The sequence below is a fragment of the Haliotis rufescens genome, unplaced genomic scaffold (genome assembly GCF_023055435.1).
Source record: "Haliotis rufescens isolate VD_foot unplaced genomic scaffold, xgHalRufe1.0.p SCAF_5, whole genome shotgun sequence".
Lineage (NCBI taxonomy): Eukaryota > Metazoa > Mollusca > Gastropoda > Lepetellida > Haliotidae > Haliotis > Haliotis rufescens.
In genome coordinates, this window is record NW_025964223.1 from 10,416,089 (window position 1) to 10,432,200 (window position 16,112).

Below are 16,112 nucleotides of genomic sequence, written 5' to 3' on the forward strand. Positions count from 1 at the left end.
ATCGATCGAAATCTGCACGACAGTTTACGAACCGGATTTTGATTTCGGTTCGCGATTTTGATTGGACTATGCATAGACTCGTTAGTCCAGACAAAACGTAACTCCATAATACTAGCCTAGTTCGGCAAGGGTGAAAACTGGACTTTTATAGTCAGTTAACTCCTTTGCCTCGGGAAGATGCTTGTAACAATGTGTATAATAAGGTTCGATGAAAAACCTCTTTTTTCTGGAATTAGATAATGCATCTTTAAATACATATTCATGAAGACATCTCCCCGCATTTAAGGTCGTGATTCACAATTTGCATGTGCATGTTAATGCACGACGCACAATTTGGATGTTTGTGTGTTTGTTGGGAGCATGATACTCTCACGTGTGTTTTAGTAACAGCACACAATGATTGTTTAGCGATCACAATGATTGTTTAGCGATCATTTGCATTTAGCTATCATTGGTGCATCTATTGAATCGATACCAAACTGCCACATAATTCCTGGGATGAGACCAGTTAGTTGCAAGACGGTACGCAATCGGTTGAGGGAGCAGAGCATCTGTCCCCGACATGCATCTCAGGTTCCGAAGACAAGGCTGGAACACAGCCCTGGTGGTCGTGCAAGGGTCTTCAGGAGTCTAGACCGTATACTGTTCACAGTGTATTGTTCACAGTTGAGTCCAGTTTCATCTGAACAGCTCTGATGGTCGTGCAAGGGTCTTCAGGCGTCAAGACCGTATACTGTTCACAGTATATTGTTCACAGTTGAGTCCAGTTTCATCTGAACAGATCTGATGGTCATAGAAGGGTCTTCAGGCGTCAAGACCGTATACTGTTCACAGTATATTGTTCACAGTTGAGTCCAGTTTTATCTGAACAGATCTGATAGTTGTGCAAGGGTCTTCAGGCGTCAAGACCATATCCTGTTCACAGTATACTGTTCAAGACTGTATATTGCAATATCACGGCGGGGGACACCAGCAATTTGCTTCACACATTGTACCCATGTCGGGAATCGAACCTGGGTATTCGGCGTGACGAGCGAACGCTTTAACCACTAGGCTACCCGACCGCCCCTCAGATTGTGCGAAATCGTCTGAACAAATGGCATTTTGCACCAACACAGAGCAAACAATAAGTTCCGAGCACTAGGCAGATATGTTCCCTGGTGACGGTTCATGGTATAGGACGCTTAAAGGTGTCATATGATATAAGAACGATATTGTTTAGATATGGATATGGCTTTGTTTGGGAAGCTCAGCGGATTGGCAATAAAGAGACCTTTGTGTTTGAATATGAAACAAGGATAAAAAAAATGTCAGGTGCGATCTGTATTCTAGGGTATTCATTACTGTTCATTATTGGATATTTACTCTCAAATTTACACAATCGTTCTATATTGAAACCTACTTGTTAAACATAAAATCAAGAGACGCAGGGCGTAGAATTACTTTATTTAGGGTTGGAGAACTACCCCTTTACAAAACATATTGGTAGACGTGATGGTATTTCACGTCAGGGTCGTTTTTTGTAAATTATGTTATTCAAATAAAGGGTTGAGTTTCAGTTTCTCTATAAATGTCCAGTACATGTATATCACGATGTTCGTAAAAATATTTTTTTAAATCTACCTTCTAATTCATTCCTAACACTGCAGTATCGTGGCTCGTTTATTGTCTCCCTCAGATTATTTTAGGAATGCAGACTGACTGACTGACTGACTGAGTGACGATGATGGCACTTGTTGTTTTGCTGCCTTGCGTTCGGCATTGAATGGATAGAACACGGACTGGTCGGCTCGGACTGAGTACAAGTATTCTGAGAGAGGTTACCGCGACATGGTATCTCAGATTGTTGGCCTAAGCCCGGACTAATACATACACATATGTCAGTGCAATAATCTTGAACGCGACGTTGAAATCCCATTTCACAATACAGCGTAACAAGAAGCCCAAGTGACCGAGATAAGGGTTAGATGATGCAGAATGACATAAACTTCCACAGCTGGGTTGACCTTCCAGAACCACTATCTCTGTGACGCGTCCAGGTGGTCGCGTCTCGGTGGCAATCAATCTTTCATCATAACAAGGGAAGGTCACCGGCTTTGAATGGACTAGTACTAGACACAATGGTATCGAGAATTGGGCCTAACGCTGCTTTAAACAGTAGTCAGTGCTACCACTATGTTTGCAAATGGTGTGTATGTCTGTGTGTGTGTGGTGTGTGTGTGTGTGTGTGGGGGGGGGGGGGGTGTCCCAAAGTAACGCAGGTTTTAGACATTTACCATTTGTGTGGGACCTCGGAGCTGTTAAATTTGGGAGCTGAGAATAAAGACAGGAACCAACGCAATCTGGCACGGTAAAGGGCGTGAGTGAGTGAGTGAGTGTGTTTGGTTTTCGGCACACATCAGAGGACACAAAAGTATGGGTTTCACACATTCACGGTTATCGTTGCTTTAAACAATATCCAAGCTATAACACGGAGGTTGACACCACATATTGGTAACACATTATACCCATGTGGAGAATCAAACCCAGGCCCTCGGGGTGGTGAACGAACGCTTTACCCACAAGCCCACCCCAACGACCGAAGACTCCTTGAACGGTTTATAGCAAGTGAATGATTCCGAAACGGAACTTGTCATATACTTACGTGACTTTTGAATTTGACCCTAACAAAGGTATGTAATCATCGCCGACCCATGGTGACATGTTAAAAGAAGGTGTTTCTTGTGCATACCCCAATATCATTAAAATCAGATCTCAGTTTTCTTTACCACTAAACAAAAATCCGAGGACATCCCATTACGGGTCACGTCAGAACGGCGTGACAGCTTAATGTGGGAGGAAAGCCCAAAGTGATGCAGGTCTCAGACGTTTACCACTTTGGTGAAACCCACGAGCACAGGTATGGTGCTGGCAAACCTAGAAACATAATCGGGGCGGACCGGGATTCGAACCCGTTATTTAGCCACGCCCAATGGACGTAACTCTTGGGGTGGTTAATGCTGTCACTTACACCACGACCTTCATTAGCGCCATACATGTACGCGTGGTACGTCATGATACACTGATATTTTTTTTATGATTTTATTTCTTTTTGGAGTACACAAAATGTATGTTTACAGAATATAGTTCACATGCAATCTTATATACATACAAGTTACAAAGTATATCTATAGATGATAACAAACAAAACCTATTCCAGTGTCATATTGTTGGATTGAGCAAGTTCATGGTTTTAAACGAATGGGTGGAGACAGAGAGACCATAATGTCATGAACTGTGTGTATTTACATTGTGAATATGATATATTTCTGTCAAGAGATTCAAGATTCTTTATTCCGTATTTTGGACCATGTGGCCTAGAGTACAATTACAATTACAATAATTGCTGGGTCACGTGGTGTCAGGAAAATAAATACAAGTAGTCTTATTTCACATTAAATACATGATTTAAGTATAAGGCCAAAGCCTTTACAATGTTGATATTTTTGGAGTTGAGTAGATTACATAAACTGTGATTATCATGATGGACATTGGATAACCAAGGCAAATAGTGGTTTCTGACAGAAGAATATTTTGAACATATAAACAAAACATGAAATTCATCCTCTAATTGCCGCCGGGGGCACGGGGGGCCCAGTCGTCTAAGGCGCCGCGATTCGCTGTGCAGAGTTGCGTCCCTTTGGCACGCCAGAAACCTATGATTGTGGGTTCGAATCCCGGTTCACCCCAATTATGTTTCTAGGTTTGTCAGCACCATACCCGTGCTCGTGGGTTTCACCGAAGTGGTAAACGTCTGAGGCCTGCATCACTTCGGGCTTTCCTCCCACATTAAGCTGACACGCCGAGATATAACTGGAATACTGTTAAAAGTGGCGTAAAACCCAACTCACTCACTCACTCAATCTAATTGCCTCCCTTTACAGTGGGTACATAGATATAGACTCAATTCTTCATTTGTATGTTTTAACTTTCGTAGCATGTTAATCTTAAAACCGTGTAGCGATATTCTGAATTTACAATCTATTTCTGTCGATGTAATTTGAATCAGTTATTTCTTGTTTGATGTGTGGGAAATTTGGTATGGAGTCGGAAATGTTTGATTTCAAAATGTTTTGCTGTGTTACAGTTATAATATGATTTAATACATCATTTCGTTTTTGTTGATATCCTAATAACATTGTCAATTTTGAAAATTCTAGTTCTATTCCAGTTTTGTCTTTGATCCATTGTGTAAGGTTGTTCCAGATATGTTTTACAATTTAGCACTCAAAGAACATGTGCACTAAGGTTTGTTTTTCTCGTTTACAAAATTGCAAAGAAATCATTTCTTTATATCCTGTTTTGTACAATAACTCGTTTGTTGGTATAATTCTATGAACTATACTGTGTTGGAACCAATTTTGTTTTGAGGACACATTATATCTGTGGGAGCTACGATTAATCGTTTGCCAATCTTTTTCCTTCATGTTAAGGCCAAGATCTAGTTCCCATCTTTGAATGTATACACTGGAGATGATTACACAACATTTACACTACAGTATTAACAAAAGTTCCCTGGCACGCAATCAGTAAAGTCACAACCAGCAGCCGCCCACTGAATATGTTGGCATCCCAAAACACTGTTCTACTTATGTATTCACGTCAAAGAGATAGTTATGAATATGTTGGCATCCCAAAACACTGTTCTACTTATGTATTCACGTCAAAGAGATAGTTATGAATATGTTGGCATCCCAAAACACTGTTCTACTTATGTATTCACATCAAAGAGATAGTTATGAATATGTTGGCATCCCAAAACACTGTTCTACTTATGTATTCACGTCAAAGAGATAGTTATGAATATGTTGGCATCCCAAAACACTGTTCTACTTATGTATTCACGTCAAGGAGATAAGTATGAATATGTTGGCATCCCAAAACACTGTTCTACTTATGTATTCACGTCAAGGAGATAAGTATGAATATGTTGGCATCCCAAAACACTGTTCTACTTATGTATTCACGTCAAGGAGATAAGTATGAATATGTTGGCATCCCAAAACACTGTTCTACTTATGTATTCACGTCAAAGAGATAAGTATGAATATGTTGGCATCCCAAAACACTGTTCTACTTATGTATTCACGTCAAGGAGATAAGTATGAATATGTTGGCATCCCAAAACACTGTTCTACTTATGTATTCACGTCAAGGAGATAAGTATGAATATGTTGCCATCCCAAAACACTGTTCTACTTATGTATTCACGTCAAAGAGATAAGTATGAATATCACATATAAGATATCAGAAATAATTATACTAAAGACAGCACTGTGATACTTGCACTACACAACGGATATTTTTTGAAGGACATCGGAAAATCGAAATTAAAAACACGCTGACTTATTTCTGTTACTGTTTAATATCTTTATGACCTGTTTAGAAATGAAGCATTGGGATGGAAACGTGTTACCAAAGAATCTTAAATGCCTTTTGGGGAAGACCATTTTATATTCTTTTGTAAAAAAAATCTGTTCCTGCAAATGCTGGAAAACATAATTTCTTCTCGGGTTTTACAAACTAAATCGTTTACTGGAAGTGCTGAAAGTAATGTGTTGCGATTCTCTTCCATTGTTTCCATTTTGTTTGTTTGTTTGTTTGTTTATTTGTTTGTTAATTATGTTGTTTAATGCAACTCTCAGTAATACTCCATCGATATGACGGCGGACTGGACCAGACAGTCCAGTGATTTTCAATATTATCATCGATTTACGCAACTGGAATAATATGACACCGAGCCTAACCACCGGATCCATTTAGTCGCCGCTGACAAGCACAGAAGCATATAGGTTTCCATGCACCAAAGCGCTGCCCAAAAACATATTCTGTCAAATAAACGTCAAACAATATCAAATAAACCGTCACTTATCTGTGAGGGGTGTATGGTAAAAAATACCCCTGCTTTTCAACATTGGCGTAAACGCAATAATATAATATTTGTGTGTGACAAATGAAAATCCATATTTACCCAGAAGGGTTCTCCATCACAGAACTCCATCATCACAGAAGGCTTCAGTCAACCCATTCCACCAGGAGACACACCGACAAGTCAATATGAGACACCAGTCTCACGTGTCTCCAACAGCGTGACTCAACTCACCGTCAGACCAGGGTCATCTTATCTCCCAGTGTGGCTGTATTGGTTGTTTTTATTCACACACACGGCACAAGAAGCGAGGCCAATGGCAACAGTTGCTCGCTCACATGCAGATCAAATCAGACTTTTCCTTTTGCCACACTTTTGGGACGTGATGGTTGTCAGTGACTGATAGATTTCTTGAGTTGACAATTTTCAGCTTACACCTATGAATTCGTTAAAGTTTTGTTATCTAAATAATTACATATATATATGTACAGTAAACTACGGTTATAACGAACTCAAAGGGACTACTAATTTTAGTTCGTTATAACCGTAATTCGTTATAAGTACACATACAGCATGACTACAGCAAGTAGTCGGGACCAAAAAGTAAGTTCGTTATATCCGTCAGTTCGTTATAAGCGTGTTCGTTATAACCGTAGTTTACTGTATGTATTGAATTACCTGTTCAACTTATATGAGCAACCAACAATGTTATTATAAAGTGGGTCAGTCATTTTATTCACTCATCAAGTTTGTTTCTGGATGAAGCGTTATAGTGAACTGTCAATATTATCAATATTCACGAAGAAGGCAATTTGGTGTTATATGAATTTGAGTTCGTATAAAATTCCAAAGCCTTGTTTTTGCATCGATGGAAATATCAAAAGTGTTATTCAATTGGCACAATCAGTATAATAACTGGATTCTGTAACTTCTTTTTCAATCAACAATACTCGACTGCGGATCAATATGACTCAATGTGTTTACAGTCCATGACCACGACAGCAGGCGGATATTGCCACGGTTAGAAAATATGAAGCCGTGTATGCTTATATTATTAGATTAAATACTAGTATTTTTATGCTTTCAAATTAGTTACACTACTTATCAAACAAACGTTACCGCTATACGGTGGCGTGTAAGGTGCAGTTTGTTTCTACAGTTATGTGTGTGTGCAAATAATGCTAAAAATACACTCAATCCCTACTGCTAACACACGTGTGAATTATTGGAGTGCATTTTGGTTTTTGGTAACTGTCAGCAACATTCAAATAAATGGGTCGTACAATTCCAGCACTATGAAGAGCATGTGCTTATGAACGATGTGCTTATAAAGTTTCAGAGATACATGCATACAGATTCAGTGATACATGCATACAGATTCAGAGATACATGCATACAGATTCAGAGATACATCAATAGATTCAGAGATACATGCATACATGATTCAGATACATGCATACAGATTCAGAGATATATGCATACAGATTCAGAGATACATGCATACAGATTCAGAGATACATGCATACAGATTCAGAGATACATGCATACAGATTCAGAGTTACAAGAAATTGTCCACACGACTGTATGAAAAAAATTATAACATCAAACCCCCAATAGCAAAATTGGAACTTGTGCCATGTTCACATGTTCTTTTCCGAGGTGAACAATTGCCTTGCCTTTGCGAGTATTTGTGATTTGTACCACCAGTGAGGCAGGATACGCTCATCTTTTAACAAACACCTGGTATCATCACTAGTAGTGATTCATACACACATGTTGATAATGCAGGCGGAATCGTAATATATGCAGATTTATTGTCACTGTTTGTGTTTGTTTCCAGGCAGCGGGGTGAGAATGTTGCAAACAAACATGGCAAACTTACCCACTTCATGCACTTTATTTCCTTCCCACTACATGTTAGTGATTGTGATGTACAAGTAGTTTTTAAAGCTATCGTTATCTGTCCATAAACAACAAAACTACACATACCATATCACCATTTATTTTCATATAATAATAAAATATAAAACAGATAAAATAACAGTTCACACATTATCATCATCATAATCGGAGAAATAGAACCATGATATGGTTATAATAAGCATCCTGTGATGCAGAATACCATTAACACAAGGAGGTCTTTGCCCTTTGCTGATGTGCACACAAATTATCCATCATGTCCCCCATCCTTGACCCTGGAAAACCCTCTGTCATATGTGTAATAATAAAAAAAATAAAAATAAAATAAATAAATAAATAAATAAATAAATAAATAAATAAATAAATAAATAAATAAATAAATAAATAAATAAATAAATAAATAAATAAATAAATAAATAAATAAATAAATAAATAAATAAATAAATAAATAAATAAATAAATAAATAAATAAATAAATAATAATACTAATTCAGACTCTGGTTTCTTGATCTACCAGAGTAAAGGGTTTTGATGTACAGATATACTTTTCAAACAACGACTGCCACTAACAGTCAAGCACGTTTTGATTATTGGTAAATTGAAGACATACATGTACACAAAGAATGTAAGAAATGCTGAGGGTATATTCTGTTATGTGTGTCTGATTGACCTCAACAGCAAGGGTAAATACTACCAATGTCAAAAGACTTGCTCCAGATTTCATAAAAATGTTATTGCACAAATGACTGACTTCAGCAATACTTCAGCACACTACAGCAAGGTAAATACATCTTGAATCACTGAAAACTTCATCTCTCAGTGTAAATGGCACACTTCTTGCATACATCATATTGGCAAGAAAATAGTGGCAGTATATACATATACCACACAGAAGTAACACGTAAAATTACCATTCAATAATAAATTACTTTTATGTCAAAGACAAATAGTTTAATATACAGAATAAAAAAGAAATACTAGAATATATGATATAGAGAAAAGTTAAAACACTGAATACTTATAATACAAATACATGTACAAATACAAAAACAGAAAATAATTTAGAAAGAAAATATTAGGGCTATTTGCCTGCCTGTAATACAAATGCAACATATACATTTTTACAATATATTCACTGATAAAATAGAATGATTTGAAGTAATGTTAATATGTCACCTGGTTACCAAAGTATAGTAGTAGTAGTAGTAGTAGTTGTTGTTGTTGTAGTAGCGTTAGTGGTGGTAGTAGTAGTAGTAGTAGTAGTAGTCGTCATGGTAGTAGTAGTAGTAGTATTTGAAGTGGTGGTGGTAGTAACAGTAGTAGTAGTAGTAGTCGTCATGGTAGAAGTAGTAGTAGTAGTAGTAGTTGAGTGGTGGTGGTGGTAGTAACAGTAGTAGTAGCGGTAGTAGTCGTGGTAGTAGTAGTAGTAGTTGAAGTGGTGGTGGTAGTAACAGTAACATGGGCTTCACACATTGTACCCATGTCGGGAATCGAACCCGGGTCTTCGGCGTGACGAGCGAAAGCTTTAACCACTAGGCTACCCGACTGCCCCAGCAGTAGTTGAAGAGGTAGTAGTAGTCGTAGTAGTAGTAGTAGTAGTAGTAGTAGTAGTAGTTGTAGTAGTCGTAGTAGTACTAGTAGTAGTAGTAGTAGTAGTAGTAGTAGTAGTAGTAGTAGTAGTAGTGGTAGTAGTAGTAGTGGTAGTAGTAGTAGTAGTACCCACACTATCACATAAAACATTAAACAAATTCAGGTCACCATTTCGTCACGTGAGAGACCACCAACAGATTATATATACCTTCCCAGGGGGAGATAAGAAATACATGCCTCAATCATCAAGACATACACAAAGCAAGAAAACCATCAAACTGTTTCATTAAGTCTTGATGACAAGAAAACTTTCCAACAAACTGTTTGAACTAGATAATGTGGTCAGCACAACATCACTGTAACCTGAAGCCTGACCTGCAGTAGATTGAAGTGACCTCTATCAACTACATGTACTTATCTGTTTGATAAAGATTCTTCCACCTCTTAGGGAGGACTTATTTCCCTATTTCTATCATAGAGCAACCAACAGAATAAATATTTCATTGGAATTCACTGAAAACTGACACTAAAATACAATTAAAACATATTTTTAAAACAAATGTTGAAATGTTAATTTGTTATGAATAAATGTAAAATAAATTATTACAAAGACTCTGTCAAATAGTAACAGTGCCCACATTTTCAATACTTTGTAATACGAAACTATCCCCATGTATAAAATTGAAAAAGTGAATCTGTATTGTGTATATCTTTACACTACAAGCATTGCAAGAACAGCTCTACACAAAGAAACAAACTTTGATCATGTCAGATGTAATAAGGACATCACTAGATCACTACAATACTAAAACAATACTGTTGACAGTTACAGGATTTCTCAATGAAAACATTAATACTTTACCACAGTAAAAATACAGGTGGTCTTGAAATAATACACTTTAAAAAAAACTATTTCTAAAACAATTGGTTCTGTATATTTAGAAAAAATAACAAAAGTGATTTGCTCTTGTAACCAAGAAATGAAGTATGAAATAATATAGAATGACTCTAGGATTGCAGGAAAATTCTACATTGTCCGCTGATGTGTTTTTAGAAATTATGATAAGTAATTGCTATGATTAATTTACCAATGCAGTCATATGGGGGAATGTTGGCACAATAAATATTCTAAATATTCTATCCTAGACATGGCCTCAAATTGTCGTGAGTCAAATTGTCGGATTTAATATCAAACTGATATAACATATACCAGACACACAGTCGATTTTAACCAAAACATACAAACATAAAGTCGATCCTTAAAAAAATGTTTTTCAGACCATTCGCCCATATATTTATTTTCCCTACATAACCTGATTTTTGTATGGAACATTGAAGAATTATTAATGCTTTCAGCTAAGACAATTCACATGGTAATCTTAATCTCTGCATATAAAACAATTCCAAGCAGAACAGGAAATACAATTTAATCGGTAAATCATCATGTCTAGTGATGTTTCATCTAAAATTTCAAATTTGTATTGACCAAGTTTAATACATTGTAGTTATGATCTGTTCATTTCCCTAAATTTGCTGAAGGGATACGATGTTATTTCTTTCTGCGGAAGACAGACACGTTTTTATGGCAAATGTATGTGCGGGTGACGTGCTTCATTCTGATTGGCTTTACAGATGGGATGTATACATTAGCATCGATTTTGAAGTCTTGTACAGAGGGGTCGCCTTATACGTGGAGTCGCTTTATAGAGGGTGATATACGGTATACTACAAAATTTGGAAAAATCAGACTGTTGAGTATGTAGAATTTTGATGCAAAACATTCTGGGACTGTTTCTTACAACTAGTGAAGGAGGTAATACTTCTTCATCTACTTCAACATGGCCAGATAATAAACTATTCATATGAGGTTATTAAGGCCAGACATCTTTTTGTTTGTTCATAGATTGATACTGAAAAAATTGGACGGTAGGTCGAAAATAAATAAATAAATAAAATTCATTGTACATGAATTTTTTAAGCATCTTTAAGTTTCAATTTGATTGGAAAGTGAAAAAAACAATAAAAATTTGTGGCCTGGTTTGGGTCCTTATTAAAATTATGAATAAAAAATATGATGGCAGCATTTCATTGTAAGTTTTATCATCAAAGCGATCCTTACTGTGAGCAGCACGAAACTAAACCCTTGTCACCCTGCTTTTTTATTTTGTACCAACTTTTGCTTTTATGGTTGGTGGAACCATAAACAAAAAAATAAAATATAAATATTTTGAAGATTCTTTTCTAGGTTATCACAGAATAAGAAAAAACTTACTTGTTACGTTTCTTTTGATAGTTAGCATAAACTGTTAAAACCATAAGTCATATATAACATTCATGACTAAAATATATAAACACTACAAATAAACATACTGAATGGAAGATCAATGATGTTGATACCTAAAAATACTGGAGCATAATACGAGCAAATATTAAAAAAAACATTTTCTGTTACTCAGGAAACATTCAACAGTATTCCTTAAGATATAATTCTTCCTGAAAAGGATTTTAAAATTCAGAATGACCTTCTGTATATGGCACATGTGTAATGAGCATCATCATCACTTGTAATTCACCATGACAACCACCGAGAGGTGATGAAATGATTGACAGGTAAATACACCTCTCTATTTAACATCAAACAAATCATACAAAAATATTAACAAAGATATCTTGATACCTCCAAGTTCTTGTGACCAAACAAATTCTTACAAACAAAGTGTGTTTTAAGTATGAAATCTTAATAATCTGACCTGAAGTTTCAAATGTAAATAAATAAGGTTTAATCACCTTAACTTTTATCTACATAGCTGTCACATTTAGGCATACACTACAGTTATGACAACACCAAATAAGAAATGAGGAGATAAATAATAATCTGAAAATTTGCATTATTTCTGACAAATGCAAAAACTTACATATTGACACAAATGAAAAATACATAAGACTACAACCATCAATATGTAGTAAAAGTCTTCAGATAAATACTTGAAAAAGAGAAAAAAACATCTGACATTAGCTTTCATCAAACTTACTTTTCCCCCCATCTCCCGGCCAGCATTATCCACTAACCCATGAAGTGAGTGAGTGAGTGAGTTGGGTTTACCACCGCTTTTAACAGTATTCCAGTTATATCGCGGCGTGTCCGCTTAATGTGGGAGGAAAGCCCGAAGTGATGCAGGTCTCAGACGTTTACCACCACGGTGAAACCCATGAGCACGGGTATGGTGCTGACAAACCTAGAAACATAAGCGGGGCGAACCGGGATTCAAACCCACAATCATAGGTTTCTGGCGTAGCCAAGAGACGCAACTCTGCACAGCAAATCGCGGCACCTTAGACGACTAGGCCACCCATGCCCCCTAACCCATGAAGAAAAATACATAGTTTTGCCATGCTTACAGTACAATGTATGTGTATTTTTCTTTCGAACCAACATCACTGCAGTGACACCTTGCATTTGAAGAAAGGGATCTGTTAACACATCATCTTATCAAATATATTGACTGTAAACCCGAAGCTGGTCCAATAATGTTAAGCATAGGAAATTTCATTTTCTCAGGATACTAACTTTCTATCGTCAAAAGTGATATATCTAGTTAATTAAGTTGGAACCATTACCTGTAACTTTAATGTCTAATATGTTGTAATTAAATGACAAGCAAGTTACCTTTGCCAGAAGCCTGTCTCTTGGCAAAGTAAAAACATGTGCGTAACATAATGAGAAATATTTTTCATAAAATAACATGCAAGTTACTTTTGCTGGAAGCTTATGTCTTGGCAATGTGACAATGTGAGAACAAGGAGCTTGCCATGATGAGAAATATTCTCATAAAAATACATGCAAGTTGCCATTCTGGAAGCCTGAGTTTGCATCTTGAGCAATATAGTGTAGACATCATAAACTCATCCATCAACAATACTCAACAGGAATGTCATGGACTGATCCTGAGATATCACATTCATAATCCGACACAACCACAGTTACATTTTTCATATCAATATTACAATATCATATGTTTCAATTTTTTAGGGTGGCATCGGGCAATCATAAAATCATTGTAAATTTCATCACAGTTTCAAAAGGAATGTACTATTTATCTTGAGATGACATATTTTAACCAGCTGCATGATCTTCACACACAGTCCATCGTTACTGGTTTCAAGGAGATGCTAGCAGAGCAGCAAAATTCATTTACCATGGCATACTTCCTTTAACTTCATCTGCATCCTGACTCATAGAACCATCAACATGATTTTGATTTTCATGAAACCTTAATCTGTATTCTTTGTCATTCGTGAAACCACCCTTGCCCTTAGATTCTCATGAAACATTCATCTGTCTAGATCTTTTGTTATTTGTAAAACCAATCTTACCCTTAGATTCTCATGAAATATTCATCTGTCGAGATCTTTAGTTATTCGTGAAACCACCCTTACCCTTAGATTCTCATGAAACATTCATCTGTCTAGATCTTTTGTTATTCGTGAAACCACCCTTACCCTTAGATTCTCATGAAACATTCATCTGTCGAGATCTTTAGTTATTCGTGAAACCACCCTTACCCTTAGATTCTCATGAAATATTCATCTGTCTAGATCTTGAGTCATTCGTGAAACCACCCTTACCCTTAGATTCTCATGAAACATTCATCTGTCTAGATCTTTAGTTATTCGTGAAACCACCCTTACCCTTAGATTCTCATGAAACATTCATCTGTCTAGATCTTTAGTTATTCGTGAAACCACCCTTACCCTTAGATTCTCATGAAACATTCATCTGTCGAGATCTTGAGTCATTCGTGAAACCACCCTTACCTTTAGATTCTCATGAAATCATACATACCCTTAGATTCTCATGAAACATTCATCTGCCTAGATCTTTAGTTATTTGTAAAACCACCCATTCCCTTAGATTCTCATGAAAGATTCATCTGTCCAGATCTTTAGATATTTGTAAAACCCCCCATTCCCTTAGATTCTCATGAAAGATTCATCTGTCTAGATCTTTAGATTCTCATGAAACCATACATACTTTTAGATTCTCATGAAACCAAACATACTCTTAGATTCTCATGAAACCATACATACTCTAAGATTCTCATGAAACTTTCATCTGTATCTTTATATAATCATGAAACCTTCCAAATCCTTAGATTAGCATTAAACCTTCTTCCATGTGTTCAGATACTCATTGAAGTCTCGCCCTTGTAAATGTGAGAAGAGAAGATTCTGGTTCCTCTCACAAAGATGTCATGTGTGGAGCTAGGGTCATGTTCGGGACACAGATGATCGTTCATCCAACTTGATATGATAATACACTACATGGATGGTCTTGACAAATTCTGTATATTCTGAGATCACACAGTCACCTCTATTTCTGTCTTTGAAATATACACAATGTTGGCAGTATCAGGAAAACATGGCATGACAAATGAATGAACCATAGCATCAGTATTCAGTGCAATGCTGCAGCAACGAGGGGCGCACAGGATAAATAAACAGAACCATCTACACAAAGTCAGCATTCAGTTCTTGAGCAGTCCACATGACAGTGACTATCAAACTGCTCCAAGGAACAATGGGCATTGCATAAACACCATACACGCTGATTCTCCTGCAACATCCACCCGATCCTGATCTTATTCCAGAAGGATGATACACAGAGGATCAGTCAGAGAAGTAGCTCAGTGATGACGAGTTCACACAAAGTTCTCGTCGCTATGGGAACACATCAGGAAGGAGTCCATGAGCCTGGGCTGGATGAGCTGCTGATGGTCCTGAGCTGACATGCGGTGATCTTCGACAGTTGTGCAGATCTTACGTAGTGAGGCCTGCAATGACAATAATGTATATCAGTATTAGCTGGGCTAGATGATACACTGCTGCCCTTGATCCAAGCCTTTATCATGATGAGTGAGTGAGTGAATGTTGCCTAACATAAATGTCAGCATTATCAAGCCAAGTCACAGATCCTTGCCAAGCATACACTTAATCAACTCTTAAGACAAGCATAGGTTATGGGGTACCTATTCTAACCCTGGTCCACAAGTGGCCAACAAAGACTTTGCACCCAGGTGAGAATAGGTCTGCAGCAACCCATACTTGCGGTAAAAGGCAACTATGCCTGTCGTAAGAGGCGACTAAAGGGATCAAATGGTCAGGCTCACTGACTTGGTTGATGAATGTCATCGTATCCCAATTGCGTGGATCGATGCTCATGATATCAATCATCGGACTGTGGTCCAGATTCGACTATTTACTGATCATATAGCTGGAATATGCTGTGTGTGGCGTGAAAAAACAAACAAACAAAGACTTGATCTAGGAATGAGGATTCTAGGGGGACCTATTCAAACCAAGGTCCACAAGGAGCCTACAAAGACTTGGCAAAGAAGTAGATTCAGGGGGACCTATTCTAACCCAGGTCCACAAAGAGCCTACAAAAACTTTGCCTAGGGATGTGGATTGTTGAGGCCCTAATCTTCCCAAGGCAAAGGAGTAAACTCACGATAAATGTCCAGTTTCAACCCTTGCCAAATTAGGCTGGAATTATGGAGTTTTATTTTGGCTGGACTAACAAGTCCATGCATAGTCCAATCAAAATCACAATGAAAATCTTTCATCTTTTTAATCAATGTGCTCACGTGATTTGATGCACTTCGCTAAGTAAGACCTGTTTTATCACAAAAAAAAT

At 37.1% G+C, this 16,112-nt stretch overlaps 2 protein-coding genes across 2 annotated transcripts in view; both read right to left on the minus strand.

Annotated features, from left to right (window-relative positions):
- The window catches only part of LOC124150642 (multidrug resistance-associated protein 1-like), a 53,119-nt gene extending 46,940 nt beyond the window's left edge, over positions 1-6,179 (minus strand). The window contains exon 1 of the mRNA XM_048384061.1: positions 6,011-6,179. Coding sequence (XP_048240018.1) covers positions 6,011-6,043 — 33 coding nt within the window. The 5' untranslated portion in view covers positions 6,044-6,179. The remainder of the gene's footprint in view (positions 1-6,010) is intronic.
- Positions 6,180-12,653: 6,474 nt separating this feature from the next.
- LOC124150641 (protein inscuteable homolog) overlaps positions 12,654-16,112 on the minus strand; it is a 28,579-nt gene continuing 25,120 nt past the window's right edge. Inside the window, exon 14 of the mRNA XM_046522599.2 lies at positions 12,654-15,249. Coding sequence (XP_046378555.2) covers positions 15,118-15,249 — 132 coding nt within the window. The 3' untranslated portion in view covers positions 12,654-15,117. The remainder of the gene's footprint in view (positions 15,250-16,112) is intronic.